Source organism: Borostomias antarcticus, assembly GCF_949987555.1.
Source record: "Borostomias antarcticus genome assembly, chromosome: 14".
Taxonomy (NCBI): domain Eukaryota; kingdom Metazoa; phylum Chordata; class Actinopteri; order Stomiiformes; family Stomiidae; genus Borostomias; species Borostomias antarcticus.
The window spans coordinates 6,971,059-6,987,457 of record NC_140247.1 but is presented as its reverse complement, the minus strand read 5'-3'; the positions used below and the strand labels follow the sequence as shown (position 1 = coordinate 6,987,457).

The window sequence follows — 16,399 nt, the reverse complement described above, 5'->3', positions numbered from 1 at the left end:
CTGATAATTGCTCTACCACCGTCTTGGTCATACAATGGATGTGGGTGGGCACTGTGAAAAATCATTCAAAAACATGTTAAACTCAATTTCAAAGACAAGAAACTCACAGAGGTGTTAGTTGGCGTTCTGACATATAATTCGCCATAAAGTACGATTCTAGTTCATCTGGAAAGGCTTTTTAAAATATTTAGCAGAGAACTATTTAGTCGCAGCACATACGTGTGTAAACCTCCGCAAACTAGGTAGCCTAGCAACATAAACAATAACAATAGCTACCGTAAGTAGTTCCGCTTCCTGAATCCCCTCTGCGGATTGATCTACACATCTACAACGGTCGCTTCAATACAAGTCAATGGATTTCATAAAATGATCAATAAAACCCTACAGGATTCATACTTTGCGGCGAATTTGATATCAGAACACCAACGGACGACAATTACACCCTCGGTGAGCTTCTTGTCTTTGAAATCGAGAGTTTAACATGTTTTTGAAAGATTTTTCAAGGTGCCCACCCACATCCATTGTATGACCAAAACGGTGGTAGAGCAATTATCAGACTTTCTCAAAAGTGCTAGTTTTGTCAACGTTTTGATCTGAACCATTGTATATGATCATAAGTAACCTTAAAACAGGGCTAAACATGCATTTTCCCTTTACTACTCCTTTAAAGGAACTCCTCTTTGGTCTAATGGAGATTACTTTTTTCAACCTAGGTGGATCAATAAAGTATGTATCTATCTATCAATCTATAAATGTATCTGTCTGTCTGTCTGTCTGTCTGTCTGTCTATCTGTCTATCTATCTATCTATCTATCTATCTATCTATCTATCTATCTATCTATCTATCTATCTATCTATCGAACTGATGAGGAAGGTTGGTGGTTCAATCCCCACCTGTAGGAGGGAGCACACACATCCACGACCATATATGGCAGGTGCTGATCCGAAGGTGTATAGATAGAAAGAAAGAAAACACGAACACTGCTGTGCTCCAGTTTCACTGATTTATTGCACCGAGTATCAGAGTGACATTTCGAGCCCCATGCTCTGTCACCATGGTCACTGTCTGATGAAGAACATGGTGCTCGAAACGCCACTCACTCACAATAAATCAGTGTGACATGAGCCCAGAGAACAGATTCAAGTAATTTCCTCATCTATTCTATAATCTAATCTAGGAAGATGCCCTTTAGTTAAAACTTAAGGCTCTTGCCCAAAACACTAATCATCCTGTTCTACCCTCCATCATCTCTGTGCGCAGACCTGGAGGAACAGCTGGAGAACGAACCACCGCAGGAGGCCTACTGCCCCGCCCAGCCCCCTGAGCAGGCCTGCTGCCAGCCCCGCCAACCTGTCCAGCAGCCTGCCCCGCCCCCCAGCCAGGAGCAGGACGACTTCCCCTCGCTGCTGTGCGACGCCTCAGGCATCCCCCCTCCAGAGTGGCCCGACAGCCCCACAGAAGACAGTTCCCTCCCGCTGGAGGAAGAGTGAGTTCCTACCTGGAGAAAAAGAGAGAAAAGAACAGAGAGAGAAAGAGAGAGAGGGAGGGAGAGAGAGAGAGAGAGAGAGAGAGAGAGAGAGAGAGAGAGAGAGAGGGAGAGGGAGAGGGTGGGGTGTGTGTGTGTGTGTGTGGGGGGGGGGGGGTAAAGAGAGAGGGGGGTGGGATAGGGGCAGTGATATGCAGCTACATTCCAGTACCTGAAGAGGGAGCCATTAAACCATTAACATATTGGTTAATTTTCAACTGCAAGTCTGTACAAGTGCAGCCCAAGTACTACTGGCTCTTGTAAACATATCAGGCTCCTCTCTGTCTGCCTAATGAAATGCCAGTCTATCAGTGGAGGCCGTGACTGGGAGGGAATATTGAGGAGGAAAAGATCATGAGCGAAATTTGTACCAAGCTTGGTCTCCATTGAGTGGTGTGTGCTCCTGTCAGAGAGGTGGCAGCTCAAAAGAAAGTCCGGTGGGGGGTCGCAGACCGGGGGGGGGGTCGTATCAGCTGTGACTGGCACGCTCCCTGCATTCCGGTCCTGGGCGCTTATGCACTCAGGCGCACGTCAGAAACATTTGGCAGTTCGACGCAGAGAGACAGATGCTGTCTGAAGTGAACATGTCTCCCATCTGAAAACTCTTATAACAGGTAGGATTGGTACTTTGTGTTTGTAATTCTCTCCAGTTTGTCCTTTGGCGCTATGGGCTTATAGGTAAATGACTGTATGGTGCATCCAACCACTGTGGCTTAATCAGTGTTTTTTTTGTTGCTTATTTTTATTCAGACATAGCTTGCATTCTAATGTTTTTCAGATGTTTTGTTATGGCACTTTTACAAGCAGTTTTACACTGTTGATAAATGACTCTGAGTCTTGAATATGCATGTCAAATGTAGAACTACAGTTTTAGAACGGAGAAGGCAGTTTTGAGTTTCAAAACAAACATTGTTCTAAAAGTCTTTCTTGGCTGTTGTATATGAACCCTAGCCTGATGTCAGACAGAAGTGTTAACTCCGTTACAATCCGTTGAGAACCTTTAGTGGGCGGACTCATGCCATGTGAACCCAATATTAGGGTTCTCTTTTAAAGTGTCTGGAGGCTAGACTAGCCTTTTCGGTCATACCGGTTTGATTCAGTGCAGACTGAGGGCTTCCCTGTTTGATCTTTTGGTCTTGCGTGGACACCATTTAGAACACTTCACATTTCGTCTCTGCTCCTCACAGTGTGTGGTGGTAGAGCTGATGTCCTTCACACAATCCCTCTGAAATAGGCCTACAGGGCAGCCTGAATGGAGAGGGGGGTTTAATGTGTGTGCGTGTGTGTGTGTGTGTGTGTGTGTGTGTGTGTGTGTGTGTGTGTGTGTGCGTGCGTGCGTGCGTGTGTGTGTGTGTGTGTGCGTGCGTGTGTGTGTGTGCGCTCATACCATGGTATGTACCGTAACAAAGGCAGTATTCTCAGATGTCTTTGCCCAGTCAAAGGGGACCCTCCCGTATAAGCCTGCTGGCTTTGTATCCTGACCCTGTCTCCACCCTCTATCCTGACCCTGACTCCAGTAGCCTTCCAGATAGCTCTCTAGCTTGACCCTGCTACTGTAGATAGCTTTCTCTCCCCTTATCCTGTGTTCTGTAGCTTGCTGGATAGTTTACCTACAGTAGGGCTGTAATAATTGCAAATTGTGCTATTCAATTAATTTTCTCCAAAATAATCATGAGGGAAAAAAGAGTAAAACATCCTATCTCTCTATCTCTCTCTCTCTCTCTCTCCCTCCCTCACACATACACACACACACACACACACACACACACACACACACACACACACACAAGGACCACTCACCTTTCCCCAAGTATCCTCTACATAATGGACACAACCATGATCACCTGATCTGTGTGTGTGTATGTGTATATGTGTGTGCGTGTGTGTATGTGTGTGTGTGCGTGTGCGTGTGTGTGTGTGTGTGTGCGTGCGTGCGTGTGTGTGAGAGAGAGAGGGGAGCCACTCTCCATCTGTTAGAAAGGGAATGTATACTGATCATGAAACTTGAAACCAGAGACTCAGTGATTCAGTGAGTAGTCATGACAGAGTGATGTCCAGGTAGGAGGTATAGAATATAGCTGGACTGAAGCTCGTCCATCTGCCTAATGTGAGCGCAGAGAGGAGAGAGAGACAGAGGACTGGCTTATAATATGTACTGTAGACGTTGTGTGACAGTTCAACTTCAGGATTTAATGTTGGTGAGCTTTATAGTCTATGTTGGTAGTGTTTGTTTAGTGTTAGCGTTGTGGTTAGAAGGTTTGGGTAATAAAGTTTAGCGTTGTGTGGTTAGTATGGTTAGGTTTAGCGTTGCGTGGTTAGTATGGTTAGGGTTAGAGTTGTGTGTGGTTAGTATGGTTAGGGTTAGCGTTGTGGGGTTAGCATGGTTAGGGTTCGTACATGAGGTACTGGGGTGGGGCCGGAGGGGCATTATGGGTAGGAGCATGCACAATGTCAGCCCTGGGCGCTCTGAACATGAGCTGCACCTGCCAGCTGCTGTCAGACAGTCCCCCAACACACACACACACACACACACTCAACCTCCAGATATAGACACTCTTACTTTAACTGCAGAACACTACACTACTCACTACTCCCACAATAACACTGCACTTACTCACTACCCACAGTGCCCTAGCCTGCAGGCGCCGTGCTCAGACAGAAGACATGTCATTCACTCCGAGGTTGGAGGTGTGACCGGGTACGATATGTACTGTGTGTCCATTCAGTAATATCAGCCTCAGCATTTCTCTGTGTGTTGTCCACCTGGAATGCAGGTTGGCAGTTTGACTAATTTCATTGTCGAAAGGAATGCTGTTACCATGGTCACCATCCGAGCCATAATTTCTGCAGCAAATTAAGTTACTAAAGTCTCAACTAACTCCCTGTCTTCTCTCTCTCTTTCTCTCTCTCTCTCTCTCTCTCTCTCTCTCCTTCTCCCCCCCCCCCCCCCCCCCCCCAGGTTCCCAGATCCCCAGCCAGCCAATCAGAGCGCAGACGAGGCCTTCGGCCCCAGCGAGGAGAGCAGCGCTCTCAGCTCCGAGGGTCAGAGGTCACCCGAGCTCGCCCGCACGCCCACCCCGCCCCCGCCGCCTCCACCCCTGAGCCCGCCCTCCTCCCCGGCCCCAGCCAGGCAGCCCATCCCCAAGCTGTTCTCTCCCAGCAGGCCGTGCTTCCAGAGCGGGGGGGGGGACACCGGGGGCGGCATGAGCACGGCCGACCTGCCCTCCTTCACCCCCAGCCTCTTCCCCCCCTCCGCGTTCAACTACGCGCGCCCCCGACACTTCATCCAGTCCCAGCCCCAGTTCCAGGCCCCCAGCTATGACAGCGCCCAGGCCCTGCCCCAGGTCCAGGACAAGGACCTGCCCCCCATCCAGCCCCAGCCTGTCACCCAGCTCCAGCCCCAGGTCCAGGCCAAGGATCTAACCCCCACCCAGCCCCAACCTCTAGCCCAGGTTCAGATCCAGGTCCAGCCCCAGCCTCAGGCCAACGGGAACAGCAAGACCTCGCCGCCCTCCTCGAGTCTCAGCTCCCCCGTCTCCTCCACCGCCGCCTCCTCCTCCCTGCCCTCCTCTCCCTCCGCCCCCGCGCCCTCCTCTCCCTCCCGTGCGCCCATGCGCTCCACCGTCACCCTCTTCCCGCGAGTGCCCAGCGCAGGGGCGGGCAGCGCCACCATCAGCGCCCAGCCGGACAGGCCCTCCCTGGACAGGCCCTCCCCGGCGGCCTATCTCTGCGCCGTCCTGCCCTCCCAGTCCAAACTGCCCGCCTCCCCAGCCCGCTCGCCCGTCCCCCCGCCCCGCCCCCCCCAGGCTGGGACGTCCAACCCCCCCCCGCTGACCGGGCTGTCCCTGAACCCCTCCGGCCAGGCCCCCCCCCCCAGGACCGCCCCTCTCCCCCAGCAGAACGCGTCCCACCCCTCCTGTGTGTCCCTGCCGGCCAGCTACAGGGGGAGCCCCAACATGTGAGTCGGTGTAGCCTACAGGATACAGTTAACAGTACAGCTGCCCTGCAGGCTCCGCCCACACACACACCTGGATAGATGACCTCACTTACACACACACACCTGAATAGATGACCACACTTACACACACACACCTGGATAGATGACCACACTTACACACACACACCTGAATAGATGACCACACTTACACACACACACCTGAATAGATGACCACACTTACACACACACACCTGAATAGATGACCACACTTACACACACACACCTGAATAGATGACCACACTTACACACACACACCTGAATAGATGACCACACTTACACACACACACCTGAATAGATGACCAGGAGGAATCTGTAGAATAGATGATCAGAATAGATGAGTCAGAGGTGTAAGTGGAGCTCTGTCCTCTGTGTCTGGCGGGAAGGGGGCGGGGCCAGAGTTGTGTCTGGGGGGAAGGGGGCGGGGCCAGAGTTGTGTCTGGCGGGAAGGGGGCGGGGCCAGAGTTGTGTCTGGGGGTGGGGGCGGGGCCAGAGTTAGGCACAGCTACAGTTTCTAAAAATGAGTCGGTCTCATCTTAATCCACATCACCTCAAATCCTTCTCACTGTACCATGTTGTGACCTGTGAGTGTGTGTGTGTGTGTGTGTTCCCCCAGCCTGCCCAAGCCCATCCTGAAGAAGGCGGTGGCGCCACGGCCGGCGTCTCGCTCCACAGACGAGCAGATCCAGGGCTCCAAGGACGCGCTGATCCAGGACCTGGAGAACAAGCTGCGCTGTAAGGAGGCACGGCGCAGGAACAGCCAGGTCAGGATGTGTGTGTGTGTGTGTGTGTGTGTGTGTGTGTGTGTGTGTGTGTGTGTGTGTGTGTGTGTGTGTGTGTGCGCGTGTGCGTGTGTGTGTGTCAGTGCATGAGCCTGTCTGTGTCCAAGTGAGTGTCCATGCTCACAGACCGAAGCTTTATTTGACCAGGTTAGTTTAATTGACACCTGACCCAGGAATCAGCACATTCAACGTCAGTCAACGACAATCAGCTGGCACATTTGAAAACACGTCCAAGATGATAATACGTACAGTATGAGGAGCTTGCTGATTGGGTAGACATGCTGATCCTTGTCAGACCAATCACGCGTGGTTTCCTGTGGGCTGTGGTCCAATAGAAGCTGTCGTATGAGGAGCGCATGGCGAGGAGGCTGCTGGGCCCGGACAACGCTGCCTACGTGTTTGACCTGGAGAATTCCTCACACTCACAGCCAGAGCAGGTAGACGCACAACCTCTGTACGACCTACAGCCACTAGTCTATATAACCTCTATATACCCACTGTATTGTATAACCACTATACACCCAATACATTACCGCTGTATACAAATACTATATAACCCTAACCCTATGCCTCTAACCCTAACCCTGTGTCCCTAATACCGAGGTAACGATACACGACTTTCAAAGTCGTCAGATTACAGTACGGCACACATTACATGACACATTCACACATTCTAAACACGTCTGTCTTTAAGTCGGGTATCTTGAATTCGTGGTTTCAAACTATATGATTGAACTGCGACAGGGGGTCACACATTACAAGATGTTTCACAAGGAGGAGGAGAGATACTGTAATATTCCCTTACAACAATGATTCCCCATCAAGCTAGCCCAAGTTAGCCGACATAAAATGTGTTGTTTTTTTCAGAGTACAATAGATAGCAGCATTAGCTACAATATGAGAAGGTAGCTCCATACTGGAATAATGAAAAATCAACCTATTTTTCTGTCTATTTTGGCTGTTGAAGAGAATCGGCCATTTCTCTCCAACTCTTCTCATTCGCGGCCTGGTTGTGGTGCAGCTCAGAGGAAACATCATGTAGGCATTTGTGCTCCTGATGATAAACCTCCACTAAACCTCCAAAACCTCAATTTTTTGTGATCATTGGCTGTAGGACTCCCACGACAGGCCCAGATATTTAACCAGCTAGATATGGAGTCAGGATCGGGGTCATGTGGTTGGCATTTCACACGACCTGCCGTATCTATTCTACAGGCTCGCATGCTACGACTTGCCTCTGAGCTGGAGCTTTTGTCTGCCATTTCAAAAAACCTGCCGGCGAGCAGAAAATCGTGTAGTGTGACCTCGGCATAACCCTAACCCAAAGCTTGTGCTTGTGTTCAGATGCGCTCTCACAGAGCAGTAGCCTGCTAGGCGACATAGAACATGCCGTGTTAGCCTGGGACTTACATATCTGTGTGTCAGACGGACGGCTGTATCAACAGCGCTGTCCTCTAGCCTGTCTCTGTCTAGAAGGTTCTCTGGGTGGTTTCGGGGGTTTAGACCAGCTTAGCTGTTCTCTCTGTTCTGCTGTAACAGTTATCTGCCTATAGGCCCTGTCCTCTGTCACTGTCTGTCATCTCTCTGGCATCCCTCCTTCTCTCCTCCTTCCCTCCCTCAATCCTACCGTCCTCCCTCCCTCCCTCCCTCCCTCCCTCCCTCCCTCCCTCCATCTCTCCTCCTCTGTCACTCTATCCCTCCCTCCCTCTCTCTGTCCCTCCCTTCCTCATCCCTCCCTCATTTCTCCCTCCTCCCTTCACCACCCTTCCATTCCTCCGCCCATCCCTCCTCTCTCCCTTCATTCCTCCTCCCTCTCTCCTCACACAATGGCTCTGTTGTCATCTGTCATCACTGGAGATCAAGCCCTGGCCACTCAGTTCCCTTCCCAATCCCCTACCCAAATCTCGGGGCCCAGCCAATCCCCTGCCCCCATCCTGGAATAGAGCTAGAAATAGCGGGTGTGAATCCTGTGTGCCGGGGGGGCATTCTTACAGCCCCCCCCCCCCCAACAAACACACACACACACAACTGCCCTGTCTGTTTACCTTGGACAGAGCCTCCGATAGATTAGCCAGTCTAGCTGCTAACTGCTCGTCTCACACTGATGATGTCATCCAAGGTGGAGGTCAGGAAGCTTGAAGCACCTCTAGCGGTTACCATGGTTACCAGGGGCGCTCTCCGGCTGGACCGGGAAGTGGGGGGGGGGGGGGGGGGGTCTCACTGCGCCGATGCTGACCAGGGGGTCCCTGCTGGACTGTTGGCCCGGGGTCTGGTGGGGTCACTATGCAGAGAGAGACATGTGGAAGTGTTGAACAGTACGTGTTGAAATGTGATCCCTGTGAGTGATATCTCCCCGTGTCCTTCTCTCCCCATGTCCTTCTCTCCCCATGTCCTTCTCTCCCCATGTCCTTCTCTCCCCATGTCCTTCTCTCCCCATGTCCTTCTCTCCCCATGTCCTTCTCTCCCCATGTCCTTCTCTCCCCATGTCCTTCTCTCCCCGTGTCCTTCTCTCCCCATGTCCTTCTCTCCCCATGTCCTTCTCTCTCTGTCTGTGTCTTTGCAGCCAGATTCACCAGAGGGACGGCACAGTGGAGGACTATGGTAAATATCACCCAGAGATCTACACGAACACACACACACACACACACACACACACACACACACACACACACACACACACACACACACACACACACCAGTGTCAGAGTAGAGTGCAGTAGAGTACAACAGAGCAGACCTAGGATCAGGTCTACACATGAGACAGTTTGCATGTGGGAGTGAAGGACTGAGGGAATGGAGGGGGGTCCTGGTTTGGGTTTCCTGGCTCCACTGTGTGTGTGTGGGTGTGTTCGTGTGTGTGCGTGTGTGTGTGTGTGTGTGTGTGCATGTGTGCGTGTATGTGTCACCACCAACTGTCTTCTCCTTGGCTATGCTGTAAGAGGGACTATTATAGAACATGAATCAACTGAGAGTGGAAAGCTTTCATTTACACACACACACTGACTCACTCACACACACACACACACACACACACACACACAACACACACTCTCTCTCTCTCTCTCTCTCTCTCTCTCTCTCCCTCTCTCTCTCTCCCAGCCTGCACCTCTCTCATTCAGTCAGCCATCAAGAACAGTTATGAATGAAGGATCCTCTGTTCTCACCAATCTCTCCATCCCCCCATCTCCCTTTCTCCCTTTACCCCTCTCTCTCTCCGTTTCTCTCTCTCTTTCTCTACCTCCCCCTCTCTCACTCCCTCATCCCCCACCCATTATCCACCTCTTCCCCTTCCTCCTCTCTCTCTCTCTTTCTCTCTGCCTTGTCCCCCAACCCTTCTCCCTCTCTCTCCCTCCCTCTCTCTCCCTCTCTCTCCCTCCCTCTCTCTCCCTCCCTCTCTCTCTCTCTCTCTCTCTCCCTCCCTCTCCCTCTCTCCCTCTTTCTCTCAGGGGTAAGCACCACTCAGGTAGGGATGTGAACGAGGGATCATCCATCCAGGAGAAGTGCTACGGTCCTCGCTTCCTCCAGGTTCCCCAGGACCTCACAGTGGAGGAGGGCCGCTTCTGCAGGATTGACTTCAAGGTACACACACACACACACATACATACAACTGCACGCACCTGCATGTACTATGGGGTGTGATTAGTGCCAGCACACCATACTGAAACGCTTGACTTGCGCCTACTTAAGAAGACGCGATGACATCAAACGTCTAAACGCACGTGTATAATTTCCATTGACAAACAATGGAGAGACAGACGTCTCATAGCTGTAACGTACCTGTAACGCAGACGCTGTGCACATGTTGTTTACACGTATTGCGCATCGTGTGCGTGACGGCAACACTACAGGTTAGATGCGCCTCACATATGCGACACCGACACTACACATGACAGTTTGGTAAAATCATAGATGTACGTACGTACGTACGTCTTGTAATGTGTGCAGAAATTGCATAGCGACGTGTCAAACGTGCCAGTGCCTTGCTAGCGCAGCAGACGTGTTAGCGGCCACACGTGTAAGATCAGTTGCCTTTAAATCATAGCTGGTTCTAATCTCGTCCTTGCCAATTGGTAATGCATTCTCAATAAATGGAATTCGCACATGTTAAGCAACTTGTTTTTAATAAAGCCTAATATCTGAATGACTCTTTCTTCGCAATTTAAAACAAATGTTCAGATACACGTGTTTCTTGTCAATAGAGGGCGCTGCAGCACCGTCAGCACCAGTTCGTGCGCGCTCTTATTTGAAAATGTAGCGATAGTGGAGATAAAACGACACATATCTGGGAAAAGTTATGCAAGGAGGATCCTGGAATTTGATTGAGTGCAAATAAATATTCTTAATTTTTATTCAATATGGACAAATGAGCCCCGCTCGCAGCTTCTAGTGCCCGCTGACTTAACACAAGCGTGCAAACGTTACATGCATGTGCGCAAAAGTGGCACGGCACTTTTTACACGTCACCCTCTGAGAATGCGAGCGACTCGTAACGCGTGCGTATATGCACGCCTATTAATCAGCTCGCCAAAGTACCTTTATACACGCAATGCAGGCGACGAAAGCACTGAGTGTTTGTTACGCTGGCACGAATCACACCCCATAGCATGTACACACTCACACACGCACACACACATACGACTGCACACCTGCACGTACACACCCCCATACACACGCACATATACACACACAAATCTGCACACACATACATACACACACTTGCGCAAACCCAGACATGGAAGTCTCATGAGTCTCATGGAAGACAATGTGTGTGTGTGTGTGTGTGTGTGTGCGTGCGTGTGTGTGTGTGTGTGTGTGTGCGCGCGCGCGTGCGTGTCCAGGTGGGAGGCCTGCCCACCCCAGACGTGGCCTGGTACCTGGACGGCAAGGCCATCCGACCGGACGACTACCACAAGATGCTGGTGTGCGAGAAGGGCATGCACTCCTTCATCATCGAGATCGTGACCGTGCACCACGCCGGCGTCTACGAGTGTGTGGCCCGGAACCGCGCCGGGGAAGCCCGTTTCACCATGAAGCTGGACGTGCTGGGTGAGGGGAGGGGTGGAGGGGGGGGGGGTCTGGCAGGGAAGGGGTGGGGGGTAGTTGAACGCTTTGAAACTGCCTCCAGACACCGTGTAAGAACTGACTTCTAAAATCTGAAGATGATTTGCTCCTGGATGTGTTTATCGTCATCAGTGTTCTGTCTGTCGTAACGTAACCCTCCCCCCCCCCCCCCTCAGCCCAGGAGGTCCTGCGCCCCCCCACCTTCGTCCAGAAGATGCTGAACCAGAGGGCCCTCGAGGGGGATACTGTCCGGCTGGAGTGCAAGGTGGACGCCTCCCCTCCGCCGCAGCTGTACTGGAAGAAGGACAAGGACATGCTGCGCATCGACCCCAACAGGATGAGGTGGGTGCAGTGGGCATACTGTACATGTCAGGAATGTGTGTATATATCCCACTCCCCTGTATATAATATCTCTGTCCTGTCCCACTACTGTTTAATATATCTCTGTCCTGTCCCACTATATATCTCTGTCCTGTCTCAGTATATATCTGTCCTGTCCCACTGTATATATCTCTGTCCTTTCTCAGTATATAATATCTCTGTCCTGTCCCACTATTGTATAGTATATCTCTGTCCTGTCCCAGTATATAATATCTCTGTCCTGTCCCAGTATATAATATCTCTGTCCTGTCCCAGTATATATCTCTGTCCTGTCCCACTGTACTGTATATATCCCTGTCCTTTCTCAGTATATAATGCCTCTGTCCTGTCTCAGTATATAATGCCTCTGTCCTGTCTCAGTATATGATATCTTGGTCCCTGCAGCCTGTACCAGGATGGTTCTGGCCGCCAGTGCCTGCTGCTGGAGCGTGTTGAGAAGGCAGACGCAGGCTGGTACACCCTGTCTGCCATCAACGAGGCGGGCATGTCCACCTGCAACACCAGACTGGACGTCGGGAGTGAGTAGAGGGCGGGAGGGTGTGGTACGCTATATCTCTGATGTTAACATGTATATCATAAATAGCACATATACACACACACACACACACACACACACACTGTAACAGAGTGTGTGTGTGTGTGTGCGTGTGCGTGCGTGCGTGTGTGCGTGTGTGTGTGTGTGCATGCGTGCGTCTGTGTGCGTGCGTGCGTGCGTGCGCATGTGTGTGTGTGTGTGTGTATGATTGTGTGTGTTTTCCCTCTCTCAAGTGTGTACGTAGAGAGGCCATGCTCTGGTAGTCACCGTGGCAGGACAGGCCGTGTTCTCTGGTGGGGCTGGTTGGCAGCGCTCGTTGAGTTAGCTGCACCGGGACCTGGGTTGCTAGGCTGCTGGTTGCTAGGCTGTGGGGCTATCATGTTTCTACTCCACCACGCAACCTGCCAGCTGTGATGGGAGCTGAGAGAGGGAGAGGAGCAGGCTATTGTCCACCACTCAGGCTGGCACTCGGGTCTGCAATGAATATAGAGAGAGAGGAGGAGGGAGGGAATACATATTACTCATCTATTCCTTGTTGTTTGGGTGAATGGAAACCGTGATGGTAGGATATTGTAGAGCAGAGTGATACTAGTGGCAGGATATAGCTGCTCTCTCTGTAAGCCTGTAAGTGGAGCCTCTAATGTAGCTCTTACATCCACACATTATACCAGGCCAGAGAGAGCAGAGGAGAGGAGGACAGAGCAGTAAGGGTAAGGCAGGGCAGTCTCTCTCTCTCTCTCTCTCTCTCTCTCTCTCTCTCTGGGGTATTTTAGGAACAGCTCTCAGGATAGCAGCACATGCCTGGTGATCCTGTGCAGAGCCAAACATTCCTCACATGCCAGCCCACAACAAAGGTTGCTGCATCTAAAACAGTTAAGCAGCTAGATTTAGTGTGCTTGCTGTAAGCAAGACCACTAAAGCTCAACTTCTGTTTCAACTTGTAATATTCACAAGACTTATGTTACGTAACATGGCTTTAAAGGTACTAAGCAAAATGTGTGTATAAAGTATATGAGAATAATATAATGTATATGTTATATCTATATGCTATATTAGCGAACCAGCCAGGTTAAATGATGAATGATGATGTGATTGGCATTGATGTTGCACGTTCTGGTTCTGGTTCTGGTTCTGGTTTATTCATACATAATCATCATGGATCATACTTTATGTACATGGATGTATGAAAGGGCCACCCCAAGGAAGCTATTTAAAGCTTTTAAATTGTTGAGTTTTCCTGTCCAGACCGGATACAGTTTACTAAATGTACAGTGGTTCTTCATGCAAGAGAAACAACTATGGCAACTTTTCAGCAGGCTGTTTCAGCAGGCTTTAAGAGACATCACTTTATGTGATGTATAGCCTTAACAAGTGTTGTAAAGTGTCATGAAGCCTGCTGAAATAGCTTTGCCTTGCCACTGTACAAGGAACTACATTCAACCGCATTTAGGTACATTACCTAGTGAACCATACTGGACCGTACGCCCTGTATCTTGTTATTGAGATGAGATGTATGTTCAGAGAGGGTGTTGTTGTGAGTTCATCCTGACCCTGGTCTTTCAACCTGCCCCCCCCCCCGCCCCCCCTCCCTTTGCAGCTCGTGTGAACAAGCCTGCCACCACTGGTAAGAAGCTGAAATTGCTGAGCCACCTGCCAGTCTTGACAGTGGACAGCACCCCCCAGCACACGGCCCCTCTGTATGAGAGTGAGGAGCTCTAGACCCCCACACGACTCCACTGTCACCCTGCCTCTGTAACCCTCCAGCCCCCTACCTCCTAGACCCTAGACCCCTTAGCACCCTACCCCCTACCTCCTAAACACTCATGTGGATACCTTCATCTTCGCTCAGATCTTCGAAGTGTTAGATACCATTGGAACCTCATCAGTATGCATTCATAGCTCCATAGTGAGCCTGTCATGTAGGACTGTACCCATCATGCTTTTCACCCAGGACACCCCACTGGACCCCTGCTTCGCCCCACCAGACGCCCTCATCACCCCACCAACCCCTCATCACCCCACCAAACCCCTCATCACCCCACCAGACACCCTCATCACCCCACCAAACCCCTCATCACCCCACCAAACCCCTTATCACCCCACCAAACCCCCCATCGCATCACCAAATCCCTCATCACCCCACCAAACCCTCCATCACCCCACCAAACCCATCGCGTCACCAAACCCCTCATCACCCCACCAAACCCCCCATCGCATCACCAAATCCCTCATCACCCCACCAAACCCCTCATCACCCCACCAAACCCCCTTATCACCCCACCAAACCCCTTATCACCCCACCAAACCCCTCATCACCCCACCAAACCCCTTATCACCCCACCAAACCCCCTTATCACCCCACCAAACCCCTTATCACCCCACCAAACCCCCTTATCACCCCACCAAACCCCTCATCACCCCACCAAACCCCTCATCACCCCACCAAACCCCTTATCACCCCACCAAACCCCTCATCACCCCACCAAACCCCTTATCACCCCACCAAACCCCCTTATCACCCCACCAAACCCCCTTAACACCCCACCAAACCCCTTATCACCCCACCAAACCCCCTTATCACCCCACCAAACCCCTTATCACCCCACCAAACCCCCTTATCACCCCACCAAACCCCTCATCACCCCACCAGACACCCTCATCACCCCACCAACCCCTCATCACCCCACCAAACCCCCCATCACCCCACCAAACCCCTCATCACCCCACCAAACCCCTCATCACCCCACCAGACACCCTCATCACCCCACCAAACCCCTCGTCACCCCACCAACCCCTCATCACCCCACCAAACCCCCCATCACCCCATCAAACCCCTCATCACCCCACCAAACCCCCTCATCCCCCCACCAAACCCCTCATCCCCCCACCAAACCCCTCGTCACCCCACCAAACCCCTCGTCACCCCACCAAACCCCTCGTCACCCCACCAAACCCCCCATCGCATCACCAAACCCCTCGTCACCCCACCAAACCCCCCATCGCATCACCAAACCCCTCGTCACCCCACCAAACCCCTCGTCACCCCACCAAACCCCCCATCGCATCACCAAACCCCTCGTCACCCCACCAAACCCCTCGTCACCCCACCAAACCCCCCATCGCATCACCAAACCCCTCATCACCCCACCAAACCCTCCATCACCCCACCAAACCCCTCATCACCCCACCAAACCCCGTATCACCCCACCGAACCCCGTATTACCCCACCAAACCCCCTTATCACCCCACCAAACCCCTCGTCACCCTACCAAACCCCCTCATCACCCCACCAAACCCCCTTATCACCCCACCAAACCCCTCGTCACCCCACCAAACCCCTCATCACCCCACCAAACCCCTCATCACCCCACCAAACCCCTCGTCACCCCACCAAACCCCTCATCACCCCACCAAACCCCTTAGAAACTCACCAAACCCCCCATCGCATCACCAAACCCCCCATCGCATCACCAGACCCCTGCATTGGTCAGATACACTTTAGTCCACCCCCCCTCCCCTCACCTACTCCCCGCCCCCTTGTCCTGAGTCCAGTGCTGATCAGTCAGACAGAGCTCACACACACACACACACACACACACGCACCTCTTCTCCTCTGTATGGCTGGGCTGACTGGAGATGTTGGTAGATGATAATCATAAATTATAATGTTGTGACAACAGCAGAATGATAACATCATCATAACGTTATGGTAGCATCAGAATGTTTAAATGACGTCAGGGTACCCCTGTCAGATGCTGTTCCTGTGGTTTGCTGTCGTAGCTGGTAGAGAATGACATGAAGAAGACTTCTGTATTGTCTGTTGATATGTACGTGTGTTTGGAGTTCCTTTATGAAGAGCCTTGTGGCTCCCCTGTAAGAATGTTTGTCTATGAAAATGTTTTTAACTGAAGGTCAAATTAAAGGTTTTAATATATAAGCTATTTATTGGACAAATAAATATCTGAGACGTGCATGGTTGTCTAAAGCAGCTGAGTTTGCCACAACCTGCAAGTGTGTGTCTGGGCATCGTGAACCTGTGATAATGTCTAGTTTACAGTAAGGTACTGTTCTGTTGTATTGGTGTGTATGCGAAACTGAATGGATGAGTAATAAAGTTTCT

The 16,399-nt window shown here is 51.4% G+C and overlaps 1 protein-coding gene across 1 annotated transcript in view; it reads left to right on the top strand.

Annotated features, from left to right (window-relative positions):
* Window positions 1-13,998, top strand: part of myot (myotilin) — a gene marked incomplete at both ends in the record, with an annotated part of 16,109 nt that extends 2,111 nt beyond the window's left edge. The window contains 12 exons of the mRNA XM_084448388.1: window positions 1,262-1,487; window positions 4,301-4,307; window positions 4,493-4,870; window positions 5,003-5,484; window positions 6,137-6,284; window positions 6,638-6,739; window positions 8,866-8,903; window positions 9,749-9,881; window positions 11,141-11,348; window positions 11,540-11,705; window positions 12,129-12,262; window positions 13,877-13,998. Of these exons, the coding sequence (XP_084304514.1) occupies window positions 1,262-1,487; window positions 4,301-4,307; window positions 4,493-4,870; window positions 5,003-5,484; window positions 6,137-6,284; window positions 6,638-6,739; window positions 8,866-8,903; window positions 9,749-9,881; window positions 11,141-11,348; window positions 11,540-11,705; window positions 12,129-12,262; window positions 13,877-13,998 (2,144 nt within the window). The remainder of the gene's footprint in view (window positions 1-1,261; window positions 1,488-4,300; window positions 4,308-4,492; window positions 4,871-5,002; window positions 5,485-6,136; window positions 6,285-6,637; window positions 6,740-8,865; window positions 8,904-9,748; window positions 9,882-11,140; window positions 11,349-11,539; window positions 11,706-12,128; window positions 12,263-13,876) is intronic.
* Between the last annotated feature and the right edge of the window lie 2,401 nt (window positions 13,999-16,399).